General features: G+C 38.0%; 1 protein-coding gene across 1 annotated transcript; it reads right to left on the bottom strand.

Annotated features, from left to right (window-relative positions):
• Positions 1-4238: 4238 nt before the first annotated feature.
• On the bottom strand, positions 4239-11070 carry KIAA1586 (KIAA1586 ortholog). Its single transcript, XM_029243288.1, is given in 5 exon segments — positions 4239-5348; positions 5350-6378; positions 6906-6986; positions 10307-10390; positions 10919-11070. Coding segments are annotated over 5 exon segments (2325 nt in total). The 5' UTR covers positions 10940-11070.
• Positions 11071-16632: the final 5562 nt, after the last annotated feature.

Here is a 16632-nt window from a genome sequence, read left to right as displayed (position 1 = left end):
AGGGTTATAGACTCTTTTCAAGAAACTCACTACCTAGTAGGGGAAAATGACAAAAAAAATGAACGCTTATTATAAGGAAACCAGAAAGGTTGAACTTTACTATCTTGAAGAAAGTGGGGAACTAGTGAAGGATTTTCAGTAGGGGAGAAAAATGGTAAACCTCACAGACTGGCTAAACTACCATCCACTCCCCTTGCCCCCCTTGCTTACCTTTATTACAGAAGCTAGGAAAGGTAAAAAAAATCACATTCCAAGCCTCTACTGCAATGAGGGATGACCACATTGATACAGCTCTTGCCAGTGAAATGCAAGTCTACTTGAAAAGGCTTCTGGCAAACCTTTTGATTTTTTGATATCCAGGGCTTGTTCCACCCCTTGCCTTCTTGCCTTAAATCCAGCATGTGTAAAACTGTGCCAGTCATGCTATAACCCTAAGGGAAAGGCCAAAATCATTCCAGGTAACACAGCAATGATACCACTGAGCTACTCAAGCAAAGCCTGCAGCCATCTCCAGATTTCTTGTTATTCAAAATGATAAGTCCATTCAAGTGATTTAGTTGGGTTTTCTGTCATGAGTCTGAATGTCTTCTTGACCAATAAAAGTTATAAGAATAAATGTGTATCTCAGAATAGCCATTTCTGAGTTACTGTGGAGGATGGATTAGGAAGGGACAAGAATGAAGGTAGTGAGACTTGTTATGAAGTTATTATTGTACTCTAAGCAAGAGAAACAAGGGCAGTGATGATAGCGAGGAAAATATAGATTCAGAGATTTTTAAAAGGTGAGAGAGAAGAGGCAAGATAAAGAAAAGGTTTCAAATATCTTCTAAGTTTCAAGTTTGAGAAACTAGGTGGATAGTCATGCCATTCTCCAAAACACATATGGTGAGGCATAAGTTCAGCTTTGGACATATTCAGCTTGGATACCTATGGGACAACACGTGAAAATGATAAGGCAGTTGACTATGGATCTTGAAGTCAAGAGTGAGGTCTGGATTAGAGAAACCCAGATTTGAGAGTACCGTCAGATACAGAGTACTGTCCAATAGAATTATAATGTAATTCTAATTACATATGTAATTCTAAAGTTAAATAGATGGATTTAATTTTAATATTTTATTTAACTCAGTTTTTCCAAAATATTATTTCAACATGTTATCAGTATAGTTATTAATGGGGATGATTTACATGCTAAGTCTTTAAAATCTGATGTGTATTTTATACTTAAAGCTCATCTCAATTAATCTGAATGCCTTTTTCATCACAAATACTTGATCTATACATAAATTTCATAAAACTTACAGTTGAAAAAAGTAGATTCACATACCCATACTGTTCCAAACACATTTAAGTTTGCCAGTACCTGAGAGAAAATTTTTCCTTTACTTTTTAAATCCACACTGGAAAAATCCTGTTTATCTGTTTTAAAAAAATTGATTTGCCTTCAGAGCAAAAGCACATCAGTTTGAAAACTACATTTGTCCAAGTTAAGTAAATTCAATAAATCTTGTGTCAGCTCAGTATTGCTAACACTGAACTCAGAGTTACTGAGTAAATTGAAAAGCAACTTTAAACTTATCAATAAGTAACATTTTTCAAATTTTTCTTGTAGTTTTTGTAGTAAATTTACCTGTCAAAAACAGTTAAAATCTTATGCGTACCAATTCATATTAGAAAAATGTGTAAAGTTATTCTGACTTTTATTTTTTAAATTTCAAAATAAATTCTAGAGGCTTCCCTAGTGGCGCAGTTGTTAAGAATCCGTCTGCCAATGCAGGGAACACGGGTTGGAGCCCTGGTCCGAGAAGATCCCACGTGCTGCAGAGCAACAAAGCCCACGTGCCTAGAGCCCGTGCTCCCCAGCAAGAGAAGCCACCGCAATGAGAAGCCCACGCACCGCAATGAAGAGTAGCTCCCGCTCACTGCAACTAGAGAAAGCCCGCGCACAGCAATGTAGATCCAATGCAGCCAAAGATAAATAAATAAATAAATATTTAGAAATTTTTTTCTTTAATAAATAAATAAATTCTAGTACTTGTCTAGGTAGCACAAGTAGGCTTTTTCCCTTACTTGGAGCTTCAAATTTAGATCATTCATATTCTGTGTAATACTGAGCAGAAAACAAACAGCCCAATTTTCTCTTTGATTATTTAAATATTTGGCTAGCATTTCTGTTGTTGCAAGAACATCTTGAACTGGTGTTAACGGTACAGTAAGTTTTGTAGAACTTTTCCACAATTCAACCAACTGGCAGAGTACACAAATCACTAAATCCATTGTCTTTTAATCTGTTCAGCAATCCTGTAAGCTGATGTTGACTCATAGCACTTAACACGTAACAACTGTACCCATGACAGCATCATAGAGATCATTTCGGAAAACTGAGCACAAGTACTCTCAAACTGTATCACACAGTGGAATGAAGAAATAGGGGAAACACCAAGCTCATTTAAAAATTCCAATGAAATCTGACTTTTGACCTAACCTAGCTGGAATGCCATTTATTGTGACAAGAAGTACTTTTTTCTCATCTAGATGAAACTCTTTTGATAATTTAAAGATTAAAATATAGCTATACAGGCCATGAATTGAAATTATTTCTTTGTAAATTTTTAAGTCCTATGAGACAAAATGCACTCCAAGTATTACTTGGACAGCACATTTTCTATTACATAACTCATCTAAAGCTAAAGAAAAGTACTTGTAATTTTTCAGATTTTGAATCAATTAATCTTTAATATTGTTAAAAGTTCCTATATTCTACAAGCAACATTTGGTGACAACTGAAGACTCTGTTCTTTTTTTATAAGATGTTTTTAGGCTTTAACTCATAAATTTCTAACAATTTCTATAACTGAAATAATGAACTTTACTTTCCATCTATATCTAAAACTAATTCTTTTTCATGCAAGAATCCAAGCTGTTTTATATCTGGCCAAACTTAACAAACTCAATCCTTTTAAAAGTTGTTCAAAAAAATTCTGTTGGACATTTCATTGTGATTTCAGGCGACTAAATTTCAATTCTTTTTTGACTTTTGAAGGTAACTTCATTCACTCATTCATTATGCATTTGCTGGAACTGTCTCAATATTGTTACTTTACTGTCTTATTTTTTGTTAAGTTATAGCTTGTTTTTCTCTGCCACAACAAACTGCAATCGTCATTCACTGTGAAATCTGCAACATACCTTCTTCCAGTCTTTGTTTACTGTCCCAGTTGTAGGACTAGCTTCTGCAGTTCTACTTGTTGCTTTTTCAGTATGCCTTCATTTTAAAATTTAAAGTTCGTTCATATTCATGTCTAAACTAGAAAAATAGTAAGTAAAACAAGTATATCAATTACCAACTATGATTTACAGAAGTAATCACTGTAATTCCAGTTGTCAGCATAAAATATTCAGATAAATACACTACGTTACATTGATTCATAGTAAAAAATAATTTACATTGAATCCAACACCAACTCAATCAGTGATGTTTATATATAATACCAGACATAGCACATGGAGTCTGACAAGCACATTCCAACAATCACAGCTTAAGCAAGATAACAAAGTTAAATGTATTTTTTAAAAAAATAAGTTGAGTTCAACAAAAATATTTCACACAGCTTTAGTTTTTATGTTTAATTAAAATTAATTTAAAAATCTACTTTCTTAGTCCTACTGAACTCATTTCAAATGCTTAATAGCCACATGGTCCTAGTGGTTACCATATTAGATAGTGCAGATATGGAAATGAGAAAGACAAAAGTCACAAGGCTTGCAGTTTTTATTCCATTTCTCTTTTATTTGATATAACTTCCAGGGCTTAGAAGTTATTTGGGTTATATTACTCTTTCGTATCCTCACAAAAAAATTTAAAAAAGCAAAAATGGAATTGTTGGATGTTCTGTATAGGATTCCCTGAAATATGTATTTGGCTCACTCTAGCAGACATGGACCAACCTCTAAAAACCCATTGCTCCTAAAAACAATCAACTTTATCTCTTTGGAGAATGCCTTTTAAACAGCAACGTGCTGAATAATGTTTAACAACTGGCTTTCGAAATAAAAATGTATGCATTTAAAAGATGTGCAGCATACAATTTACAAATGATAAAATCATATACAATACTCTTTTCTCTTTGGCCGCACCACGCGGCTTGCAGGACCTTAGTTCCTTGACCAGGCATTGAACCCAGGCCATGGCAGTGAAAGCGCCAAGACCTAACCAGGGAATTCCCACACAATACTCTTTATTGTACGTTCCATATAGCCAACTGATTCTCATAGACTTTTGTTGACTTTTGTCGAACTCTTGTATCTGTAGCTAATCTGTGATTGCAATTTGACCAGGATCTTACAAAGGGAGTTGCATCCCAATCAGCTAACTCTTTTCCCAACAAACTTATAGTCATTAAATCTGATATATGACCTACTGTTAAACTATTTCTCACCCTTGTACAAATTATGTTCATTAAATTGAAACCTCTTTCAGCTTCAGCACTATTGACTGCAATGGTGCTAACTATCTTTTTAGCTTTTTGTACGGTTGTAGGAATTGAAACATTGTTTGACTTTACATTATTATTTACAAATTCCCGAAAATCATTCAAATCAATTTCGAATTTTAAAATTTCACACAAATGAAATAATTTTTTTTCACCAGTTATCCATGGTGAAGTTATTTCTTCATAAGGCCATGTAGAAGGTTCTAGCAAATCAAAATAATTAAAAATACTTTCATCATGGTTCCTGTCAGATAAAAGACGTAAGTTCATGTGTTGAATTATATTTTCTAGTAACATGTTCCTAGGAAGGGCATTAAATTTATTATTTTTATTAAATGGAATATCTTTAAACTTATCTGACTTAATCAAACCTTCAATTTGAGATTCATGCTTTCCAGCACCAATTTTTAAATTTTCCAAGGCTTTTATGGTACGTTTGATCAATTTTTGTGCTTTCTGAATGTTAGCTGAGCTTGACTGTAATGCAGTTGAAAGTAGTGAAAATTCTTCAAGAATGTCAATCATTAAAGCAAGGTCTTGCAAGAAATTAATGTTAGCTAATCTCTTTGCCAAACCAGAATGAGAATGAGAAAAATGCATATATAATACAGGATATGCACGCCATACAGCAGTAGCAGCTTGTAAACTACATGCCGCCCATTTTGGTCCCATTATCCGGCCAATTTTAACAATTTCAATTTCAAGATCTTTAGCTACATTTTCTAAAAGCTTGTTTTGATTTTTATTAGATTGATGATAATTAGAATAAATTTTATGAAGAAATATTTTTAAATGATTCACCTGTTTTATTTCAGATATTGAATCATCAAGGGACAAGTGCAATCGATGGTTTAAAACAGTTCCAAATAATGATTTCAGGAAAATTTTCTAACAACTTTGTAGCTACTCCAGACTTTCTTCCCAGCACTGTATTAGCACCATCAGAACAAAATGCAATTAAATTTGCTTTCAAATATTCATTAGTGAAACCACAATCATTTAAAGTACTCAATAATGTATTGAAAATACACTCTGCTGTGGTTGACACCAATTCTTTCAAAGCAACAAATAACATAACGGGTGCAGGAACCGACTGAACTGTGCACTGGAGATAAATCACGAAGGTCCTTTTCTTTGAAACTGTGGATGCCTCATCAATTACAATACAGATTTTGGCATTTTCTTCTATAATATTCTTAAATATCGTCATCTTTTTTTCTTTTGCAATATGCTTTGCTATTCTTGTTGCACCGTATCGTGTATTTAAACAACTGACCTCTCCATTTTTCTCTTGTAATTCTATTGCCCCTTCAATATCAGATAAAGGTCTATTATGTTTTATTAAACTATAAACAGTATTGAAAACTTTCACAGTAGCATCAATATTTTTATTACTTTGTTTATGCACTTAATTAGAAACTGAGTCATTAATTGATTCCTTTAACAAATCCTGAATTTTACCATGGGCTTTAGAAACATCATGTTCCCTAATTTTTTTTCGCAGAGAAGCTTGTCTAGTAGTTTTATTACTGCCGTTAGGGGTTACTAAATATGCAATCCACTCCTTGGACACATGGACATGCTTTTCTGCTTTCAATCCCAAATGCCGAACTGTTGAGCAATCCTTACATCCTAATTTACCTTCTTTTATTTCAAGCCATTTGTACTGTTCTGCAAACATAAATGCTTGTTTTTCATTCCAACAATCTGGAAGCACAAGATTATCCATTTCTTCCTTTGATGAACATGATGGCTTTTCTTCAATGACTGGTTGTTCAACATATTTGAAATTTGATTCCTTAGACTTAGACAATCCACAATAGTTTACCTTTAAGTTTTTATATACTTGAATTTTTAAATTGATGTGTAGTTGATTTACAACGTTATGTTAGTTTCTGGTGTACAGCAAAGTGATTCAGTTATATATATTCTTTTTCACATTCTTTTCCATTATAGGTTATTACAAAATACAGTAGGACCTTGTTGTTTATCCACTTTGTATACAGTAGTTTGTATCTGCAAATTCCTAACTCCTAATTCATCCCTCCCCTATCTTTCCCCTTCGGTAACCATAAATTTGTTTTCTATATCTGTGAGTCTGTTTCTGTTTTGTAAATAAGTCCATTTGTATCATATTTTAGATTCCATATATAACTGGTATCATATGGTGTTTGTCTTTCTCCTTCTGACTTACTTCACTTAGTATGATAATCTCTAGGTCTATCGATGTTGCTGCAAATGGCATTATTTCATTCTTTCTTATGGCTGAGTTATACTTGAATTTTTAAGAACGGCTATGTTTAACAATCAGCTCAAATTTAACAAACAATTCTTGCAAGCCAGTTCAAGCCACCTCCAGCACATACTGCACTTAATGACACAACTGAAGAAACACAAATATAATATACTTACATCACTATGATAGGTGCTACACTCTTTATCATCACCACAGACCAGATCAATGTATTCAAGAACAGGTCTTGATGGTCCCTCCTAAAAAGGAAGTCAGCAAATTTACAAGTCATTAACAATCATTCAAACCAAATGTGCCTTTACAATCACTAGGGGTTTTTTGGTTGGAATTAGCAAGAATTCCTGTGAAGAGGTGGCCTCACCGGTGGTGCAAAATAATCAGAAACAGAACCAGCAGAGGTAAAGATTCAGAGAAGACCAATATGCGATGACGACAAAACCCAAAAAGAGCCTAAATCTATATAGAGGGAAAAAGCCATGTACTCCTTTGGAAACGGGAAATAGACCAGGGATAATGTTTAAAAGACACAGATATCACGGTACAGTATTTTTTAACTGGGATGGTTATCAATAATCTTTTACATATCTAAGCTCAAAAGCATGGAGTTCTTTGATATCTCTGCTTCATCCTCCATATCCTTACGCAACCAAATATCAAATCTCTTCAATCTTTTCTTTACACACATACTACCTTCAACATAGACCAGGCCTTAAATACCCCAGTTGAAAACCTAGATTTTATTTTACAGGCAAAGGAATCAACTAGTAGTGTTGAGACGGGAACCACATTAAAGCTGTGCTTCAAGAAGATCAGGAGACAGGACTTCCCTAAGACTCCATGCTCCCAATGTAGGGGGCCCAGGTTCAATCCCTGGTCAGGGAACTAGATCCCACATGCCATAACTACAGATCCCATGTGCCTCAACTAAAGATCCTGTGTGCCACAACTAAAAAAAGATCCCGCATGCCGCAACTAAGACCCAGCACAGCCAAATAAATAAATATTTTAAAAAATAAAAAATAAACTTGAACTGCTAATTATTTTTTTTTAAAAAAAGAAGAAGATTAAGAGAGTATGAAATGTGGGATGATCAGTTAAGAAGAAAACCAATGCAGACAAATGGTAATTTAATACTAAAGTAGAGTGAGGGCAAGGAGAATAATGAGCAAGTGCCCTCTTCTGTATGTACGCTGCACTTCAGGAAAATTTACACCAAAGATAAGAGCTCTTTCTGTACTCCCCAATTTTCATCATTCCTTTCTTTCAGCATATTGTGTTTAGTTTGGGGCTTATATATATGGCAGCATACAAAGAGGATGCTGTGCCATAATGCAGACTGAGGCTGGAAAATAAGATTTATACGAAAAAACTAAGAAATCCAAACCAGAATACGTCAAGTAGTAACATTCTTGATAAAAGATATAAAAAGAACACATAAATTTTTTTGTATCTGAGAACCCTCAAGCAGAGCATTGTACCCAGTAGCATTTCATCTTTTTTGGCTGGTACTATAAGAAACATAGTAATAAACACATCCTGATGGAACCCAGCATAGGATGGGGTGAGAGGAAGTAAATTCTGATCTGAATGTAGTTTAAAGGAGAATTAAATGATCATTTTTATGTGGTACCATTTAAATGCAACAGGAATATTTTTACTAGATTCTTCTCGTACTGCAATTCCACTCAGTGCATATAATTCATTTCTTATTGAGCTGTCAAATCTTCAATCCTCTAATTGTAAACAAGGCTATTTCTAAGAGGTTCTATCAAGCTGGATGTACACTACTCTGGATGCAAAGATACAAAAAATTCTCTATATTTAAAATAAAATTTAAATTAAGATTTCTAAACCTCACCTTAACACAAGCTAATATATTAACTCAGTCAGAATTTACAACATGATTATGCATTTAATCCTGAGAGTATGACACAAAATTACACCCATTTATTTCTCCAACCTTAATTTTGTAGAATCCTACTGTGTTTCTCAAAATAAGGCACACAAATCATAAACACTTGTGTCACACCTAGCTAGAGCTGCACAAAACACCATCAAGGTCATCGTATCCTATTCATTGTCTTTATACCACGGTCAGGAAGAACCTAAATTATTTTTCCTAATGTCCCCTGCAATCCTGTTTCCAAATGTTTTTCAGTACAAAAACAGACATCATGGCTCTTCAATTTCCACAGCTACATCACTTCTCACCACATGGGGAGGCAAAGTCAGCATACAATCCTTCTTGGTATCCCCAAATTTATAAAAGTTCAAGTGTCAAGAAAAAAGTACCACATGCACTATTGTGGCGAAGAATGTCAAGGAAATGATCTTGATCTTTTAAAGAATTTCTATATAACCCTACTAGAACATAAAAACAATGTTACCACAACCTTTAGGGAGGGAATTTTGTTTGATTTAAAAACAAGTCATTTACAAGAGGAAGGAGATATGGGGATATATGTGTATGTATAGCTGATTCACTTTGTTATAAAGCAGAAACTAACACACCATTGTAAAGCAATTATACTCCAATAAAGATGTCAAAAAAAACTGAAAAAAAATATAAAAATAAAAACAAGTCAATTACATGGTTGCCGTAAACCTACAGTAACTAAGAAACACACAAACATTAAACAGGCAAACCTTTAAAAAAGATTATACACCTTTAACAGCAAACCTCAACTAACTACAATATTCAAAAAGAGTCATTCACAGTAGAAATATTCTCTAGCTAACTAAGATACTACTTGAAGCAGAGCCTTTGTAAAACTTTAACAGTGTGGGGTGGAAATTATCCTCAAATGTATCATAGCACCCCCTTCAGTTTTTGCAACCAATGTTTTACAAAGTGTGTTCACAGCTTCATACACCCCTGCATTTGCACCAACATCAAGATTCCTGGGCCCCACCTCCCATTTCTGATTCCATAAGTCTGGAGTGAGGTCCGGGAATCCACACACTTCTACTTACTAATGCTTGAAAACTACTGTCCAAAGGGAATAAAAACAGAAAGATACAGGATGCTCCTGGTGATACGGGCCCTTCATTGTGAACCTCGCCTGCTGGACTGTCCTGTAACAGGATGAGCTCGGAGCTTAGTGAAGTCTTCAAGCCACCCGCCTTCACGTTATGGAGACACACAGGCTCAGAAGATGAGTTCCTGCAGCCCTTCTGGTTTTCTACCTCATTCCTCATCACTACCGCCCTTCTCCCTAACCTGTGTGCTATCTTTTAGAAGTTACTCTTGCCTCATTTCAAAGCACTCTTAGGAGACCACAACCCTGCGTACATGAACGGCTCTAAGTGCAGGGGGAGAGGCGAGATTCAGGGTACAACACGCACCGCAGGCCACAGGCTTTGTGATGCCTACTGGGGCTGCTCAGACACCTCTTCAGGCAAATTCCCTACTCCTATGCCCTACTCCACAGTGTACAGTCTCTATCAGACATTCACACACGTTTGCTGCATGAAGAACAAACAGATGAGAGGTAATCACATCACGGCTTATCACGCATAGTCTCTGACTCGGAAAAACCCGAATATCGTCGCTACTTACACTAACAAACTGAATGTCATCTTCATTTTCCTCGGGTGTTGACTCGGACGCCTCAGGCCCAGCTGGAGGGACACATTCTATTATCTATAAAAGTAAGCCAAAACACGGTTATCTAGACAACCCCGCACTTACAGGAGATTTTTCCTAAGGGAACGAAGAAGGAAAGCTCTCGAGGAGACCTAACGGAGCCCCAGCCTCCGCGAGCCCGAGCTCGCGTCCGTGGAACCGCAGGGGCCCCTCCGCATCCCTTCTCCCCGAGGAGCAGGGAGCACGCTCCCCCAAGAGGCAGTCGGCCTCGGAACCCACGCCGCGCCCGCGCCGAGCAGCGGTCCCCGAGCCGGGCGGCCACTGTTGCTGCGGGGCCCTCTCCCCCAGGCCCACTAGGTCCCCAGGCCCCAGACTCTAGGCCCCAAACTCTAGGCCTCCAGAACCCCAGGCCCCTAGTCCGCCAGGCCCCAGATTCCAAGCCCCCCAGGCCCAGGCCCCCAGACCCCCTGGCCTCCTAGGCCCCAGACCCCCTAAGCTCCCCAGGCCCCCTAAGCCCCCCAGACCCCAGGTACGGCCCAGCACCCCCCGGACTCTGCACAAGGCCGGGCCCAGCCCGCTACTCACCTCCGACCCTGGGTCTTCCATCTCCCCGCCGCCGCCGCCGCCTCCGCCACCGGCGGCAGAAAGGGCTGCAAACCGCTTCCCCTGAGCAGCGGCCCAGTAGGCCCGTGGGGCCTGGCCTCCCTCCCAGAGTTCCGGACACCCTCGTCCGCCGCGCGGGCCGCTGGGAACTGTAGTTCCGGCCGCGCCGAGACCGCTCCGCGCGCGGAGGGGCGCGGGAAGACTGAGCTACTGCGCATGCGCTCCTCGAGAAACTTCTGCAGCTCAAGTGGAATCATTAGGTGACCTTTGTCTCCCAACTTCTCTGTTTTCTGTTTTAGAACAAAATTGTGGTTTATATAATAGATCAGTGGTGTTAAAATGCTTACTAGTGAAATCATGACCAACCGTTTTCTTTAAAAAACACACAAACGATTGTGAACAGATAAAATGTGTGAAAACAGGTATTATCTGAGGACATGTAAAGCTTTTCCTCCTTTCCCCATCAGCCTAAGATCACCTGTAGTCCGACGAACCTGTATTCCCACAGAATCACCTTTATGATTCTGACCCTGGCCTGCAGTGAGCGAGGCCATACAGCGGAATAACCTCGGGAGACAAAGGAATGGAGTGATGAGATTTTAAGGAAGGGTTTAGGTAGGTGAAATGTCAGTGAAACTGTTCTGATAGGGTCAAAAGCAATTATAGGGCCGCGTGTAAAGAGTTCAACATTAGGTCTGGACTGCAAAGGTCTTGGTAACTTGGGAACTACAAATTAAGATAGATACTAAATGATGTATCCAGAAACCCCTGTGCCAGGTGTGAGATATGAGGCTGGTTCTCTATATCAAAGAGACCAGCAAAGAGAGGGGCATTTCATTCTTACTGATACATTTTCAAAGAACAAAGTGTCTCATAGTCTGATTTTAGAGAACAAAGTTTCTCATTGAGCAAATAAGAAACCAGTAGTTATCAAAGTCACTTTGACTTTGTGCCGTATTTCTTTGGTAGAGATATTGTCCCTTGTTAATGTTTAAGCTGACTTTAATGTGTGTGTGATATGTAAGCCCAGCAGACATTTAATGTCTCGTCGGAGACATTTAATTTTGCCAGTCTAAATGAGCACATGACATTATGTTCATAGGTGGTATTAGATACAACTGTTATAGTTTTTGCATTTTCACAAAGTGCACTTGTTCCAACTAAATTTGGGGCTTGTAAAAGAAAGTTGAGAACAGGAGGGACCTACCATGATGATCTCCCCAAAAGCCACAGGTAAATTAACCATTTCTAAATCCCTTAAATGTCTAGGAGAGGTTTGCATTTAAAAGATTTTCCTAGGGGCTTCCCTGGTGGCGCAGTGGTTGAGAGTCCGCCTGCCGATGCAGGGGACACGGATTCATGCCCCGGTCCGGGAAGATCCCACATGCCGCGGAGCAGCTGGGCCCGTGAGCCATGGCCGCTGAGCCTGCGCGTCCGGAGCCTGTTCTCCGCAACGGGAGAGGCCACAACAGTGAGAGGCCCGCGTACCGCAAAAAAAAAAAAAACAACAAAACGATTTTCCTAGTCTGCTGGTAAGAGTTCAATAGAAACGCACTGTCATAGGTTGCCGTTGGGAGTTTTTCAGTTAAGCTCTTGGTAAACAGCAGCACGTATGTGCCTAGAGCCCAAATGTGCTCATGCCCTTCATTTCGGTAATTGTTGAGGGGATGGTCTTTTCCATTTAAGATATTCTAATAGGTATGTAGTGATATTGCATTGGGATTTTTTTTTTTTTTTTTTTTTGCGGTACGCGGACCTCTCACTGTTGTGGCCTCTCCCGTTGCAGAGCACAGGCTCCGGACGCGCAGACCCAGGGGCCATGGCTCACGGGCCCAGCTGCTCCGCGGCATGTGGGATCTTCCCGGACCGGGCCACGAACCCGCGTCCCCTGCATCGGCAGGCGGACTCTCAACCACTGTGCCACCAGGGAAGCCCTGCATTGTGATATTTTTTAAAAATATGTATTTATTTATTTGGTTGCACCAGGTCTTAGTTGCGGCAGGTGGGTTCCTTAGTTGCAGCTTCAGGGCTCCTTAGTTGTGGCATGCATGTGGGATCTAGTTCCCTGACCAGGGATCGAACCCAGGCCCCCTGCATTCGGAGCACGGAGTCTCTTATTCACTGCACCACCAGGGAAGTCCCCTGCATTGTAATCTTAATTTGCATTAACCTAATGACTAATAACGTAATAATATTGAGCATCTTTTTATGTGTTCCTTTGCCATCGGTATGTCTTCACTGGTAGTGTCTGTTAAGACCTTCTGTCTGTTATTTAAATGAGTTATTTATTTTCTTATCGAATTTTGAAAATTGTTTATTCTGGGTACAAGTCCTTAACAGATATGTGATTTGCAAATATTTTCTCCCAGTCTATGGCTTTTCTTTCCATTTTCTTAAAATTGTCTTTCAAAGGGAAGTTCTTACAGTTGATGAAGTCTAATTTATCAATTTTTTTTTTTTTGGTGGCGGTGTATCTAAGCAAGATTACAAATATTCCTCTTTGTTTTCTTCTGAAATTTTTTAAATTAGGTTTTAATTTTAGGTCTGTGGTCCATTTAGAATTCATTTTTGTATATGATGTGAGGTATGCATATGTATATACCATTCTTCCAGGACCAGCTGCTGAAAAGAATAGTTTTCATTTGAATTGCCTTTGCACCTTTGTCAAATACCAGTTGTCCATATTCGTGTGGGTCTGTTTCTGAACTTTCAGTTATATTCTACTGATGAATTTATCTATCTTGACACCAGTACCACACCATCTTGATTACTGTAGTTTTGCAATAAGTCTTGAAATCAAATAGTGTTAGTCTTTCAGCTTTATCTTCTTGTTTATCTAATTCTTGTAGGTGTTTAACTTACCTCAACAAAGTTTTGTAGTTTTCACTGTCAGATGTTATCTTGTATCTTCTATTTTGTATCTTGTTATATATCTTGTCAGATTAATTGCTAAGTATTTCATATTTTTTGATGGTATTGTAATTGGTATGATTTCTCAAATTTCAATTTCTGATTGTCCATTATTATTACAGAAATAAAACAGATTTTTCTCTAGCTTTATTGAAATGTAATTGACAAATAAAAATTGTATACATTTAGGTGTGCCACATGATGTTTCGATATTATTACACATTGTGAAAAGATTACCACAATCAAACTAATTAAGATATCTGTCAACTCACATAGTTACCATTTTGGGTGTGTGCATGGTGAGAACACTTAAGATCTATTCTCTTAGCAAATTTCAAGTATACAATACATTATTGTTAACTATAGTCACCATGCTATCTATGTTAGGTCTCCAGAACTTACTCATCATATAACTGGAAGTTTGTACCCTTGGACCAACATCTCCTCATTTCCCCCACCCCCACAGCCCATGGTAGCCACCATTCTGCTCTCTGTTTCAATGAGTTCATCTTTTTTAGATTCCACACATGAGATCATGTGGTATTTATCCTTACGTGTTTGGCTTATTTCACTTAGCATAATGTCCTCCACGTTCATCCACATTGCTGTAAATGGCAGGATTTCCTTCTTTTCTAAGGTGGAAGAGTATTCCACTGTGTATGTGTACCATATTGTCTTTATCCAGTCATCTGTCAACAGACATTTAGGTTGTTTCCATGTCTTGGTTATCATAATAATGGTGCAATGAACACTGGAGCGCATATATCTCTTTGAGATACAGATTTTATTTCCTTCGCATATATACCCAGAAGGTATATGCTAGATCATATGGTAGTTCTATTTTTAATTTTTTGAGGAATCTCCATACTATTTTCTATAGTGACTGTATCAATTTACATTCCCACCAACAGTGCACAAGGGTTCCCTTTTCTCTGCATACTTGCCAGCCCCTATTATTTCTTATCTTTTTTATAATAGCCATCTTAACAGGGGTGAGGTGATATTTCACTGTGGTTTTGCTTTGCATTTCCCTGATGATTAATGACATTAAGCACCTTTTCATATAACTGTTGGCCATTTGTATGTTTTCTTTGGAAAAATAAGGTCAGGTCCTTTGCTCATTTTTAGATTATTTGGTTTTGTGCTATTGAGTTGTATGAGCTCCTTATATATTTGTATGTTAATCTCTCTTTAAAGAGATTTGGTTTATGGTTTACAAATATTTTCTTCCCTTCTGTAGGTTGCCTTTTTGTTTTGTTGATAGTTTCCTTTGCTGTGGCAGAAACTTTTTAGTTTGATGAAGTTCACTTGTTTATTTTTGCTTTTGTTGTCTGTGCTTTTGGTGTCATATCCAAAAATATCATTGCCAAGACCAATGTCAATGAGCTTTTCCCCTACATTTTCTTCTATTGGTTTTTCAGTTTCAGGATTTACATTTAAGTCTTTAATTTAGTTTCAGTTAATTTTTGTGTATACAGTAAGATAAGGGTCCAATTTTATTTTTTGCATGTGAATATCCAGTTTTCCCAACACCATATATTGAAGAGACTATTCTTTCCCCATTGTGTGTTCTTGATGCCTGTGTCAAAGATTAGTTGTTAATATATGGGTGGTTTTATTTCTAGGCTTTCAATACTGTTCTGTTGGTCTATGTGTCTGTTTTTATGCCAGTACTATATTGTTTTGATTACTATAGCTTTGTAATATAACTTTAAATCAGGAATTGTGATGTCTTCAGCTGTTGTTCTTCTTTCTCAAGATTTCTTTGGCTATTCAGTGGCTTTTGTGGTTCCATAGGAATTTTAGAATTGTTTGTTGTATTTCATGAAAATGCCATTGGGATTTTGATAGAGATTATAATTGAATCTGTAGATCATTTAAGGACATTTTAACAATATTATTCTTACCATCTATGAACAGACCAGTGGGGGTGTCCTATTTGTGGGGGTCTGCATGTGAGGTGTCCCAGGGGGCTGGTGGGCAGGCCTCCTGGTGGACTCTGTCAGTCAGTAGGATCCTCAGCCCTTTGTTGAGTCTGGGTCCTGGTTTCTGTAATTCCCATCTCTCTTCCCTGCACCCAGCCTCTCCCCTATCTAGCCATGTCAAATACCTCGGGATTCTGGGTAGGCAAGAAAGAAGTGGGCCTCTTAGGCAGCGTTCAGCATGGCTTGGGTGGACCAGCTCATTCACTACCTCTCACTTACCCCCATGGGAGAAATTATGGTCCAAGGGGGTTTCTCTTGGTACTAAGCTGTGCCACCTTGGGGGAGTGGTGATGTGGGTAAAGTGAAACTGTTCTTACCATCTTCAGTCCATCTATTCTTGGATTATTTTGTTCAGTGGTGTGCTGGAACCTCTCTGCTGGACCCCTGGGCTCCCACAGAGATAGTCTCATCCATGGATGAAGATGATGGTAGAAAACTCCTATTCTGCCATCTTGCTGACCCGACAGCTGAAATACAATGATTTCTGTAAATCGATCTTGTATCTTGCAACTTTGCTGAACTCATTTTTAGTTCTTTTTTTTTTTTTACACTTTTTTTACTCTTTAGTTCTAGTACTTTTTGGAGATTCCCTTAGATCATCTGCATAGATAAACTTGTTGTCTATGAATAAAGACAGTTTTTTGCTTCTTTTCCAATCTGAATACTTTTTATTTATTTATTTTTAAAGACTTTGCACATTCCACTGACTCTTTTTTTTGGTTGCACCAAGTCTTAGTTGTGGCAGGCAGGCTCCTTCGTTGTGGCTCGTGGGCTCCTTAATTGTGGCTCATGGGCTCCTTA

The sequence above is a fragment of the Monodon monoceros genome, unplaced genomic scaffold, assembly GCF_005190385.1.
Source record: "Monodon monoceros isolate NGI ecotype Baffin Bay Population unplaced genomic scaffold, NGI_Narwhal_1 Super_Scaffold_3, whole genome shotgun sequence".
NCBI classification, from domain to species: domain Eukaryota; kingdom Metazoa; phylum Chordata; class Mammalia; order Artiodactyla; family Monodontidae; genus Monodon; species Monodon monoceros.
Note: the sequence above shows the minus strand (reverse complement) of the source record. Positions and strands in the feature narration are given on the sequence as shown.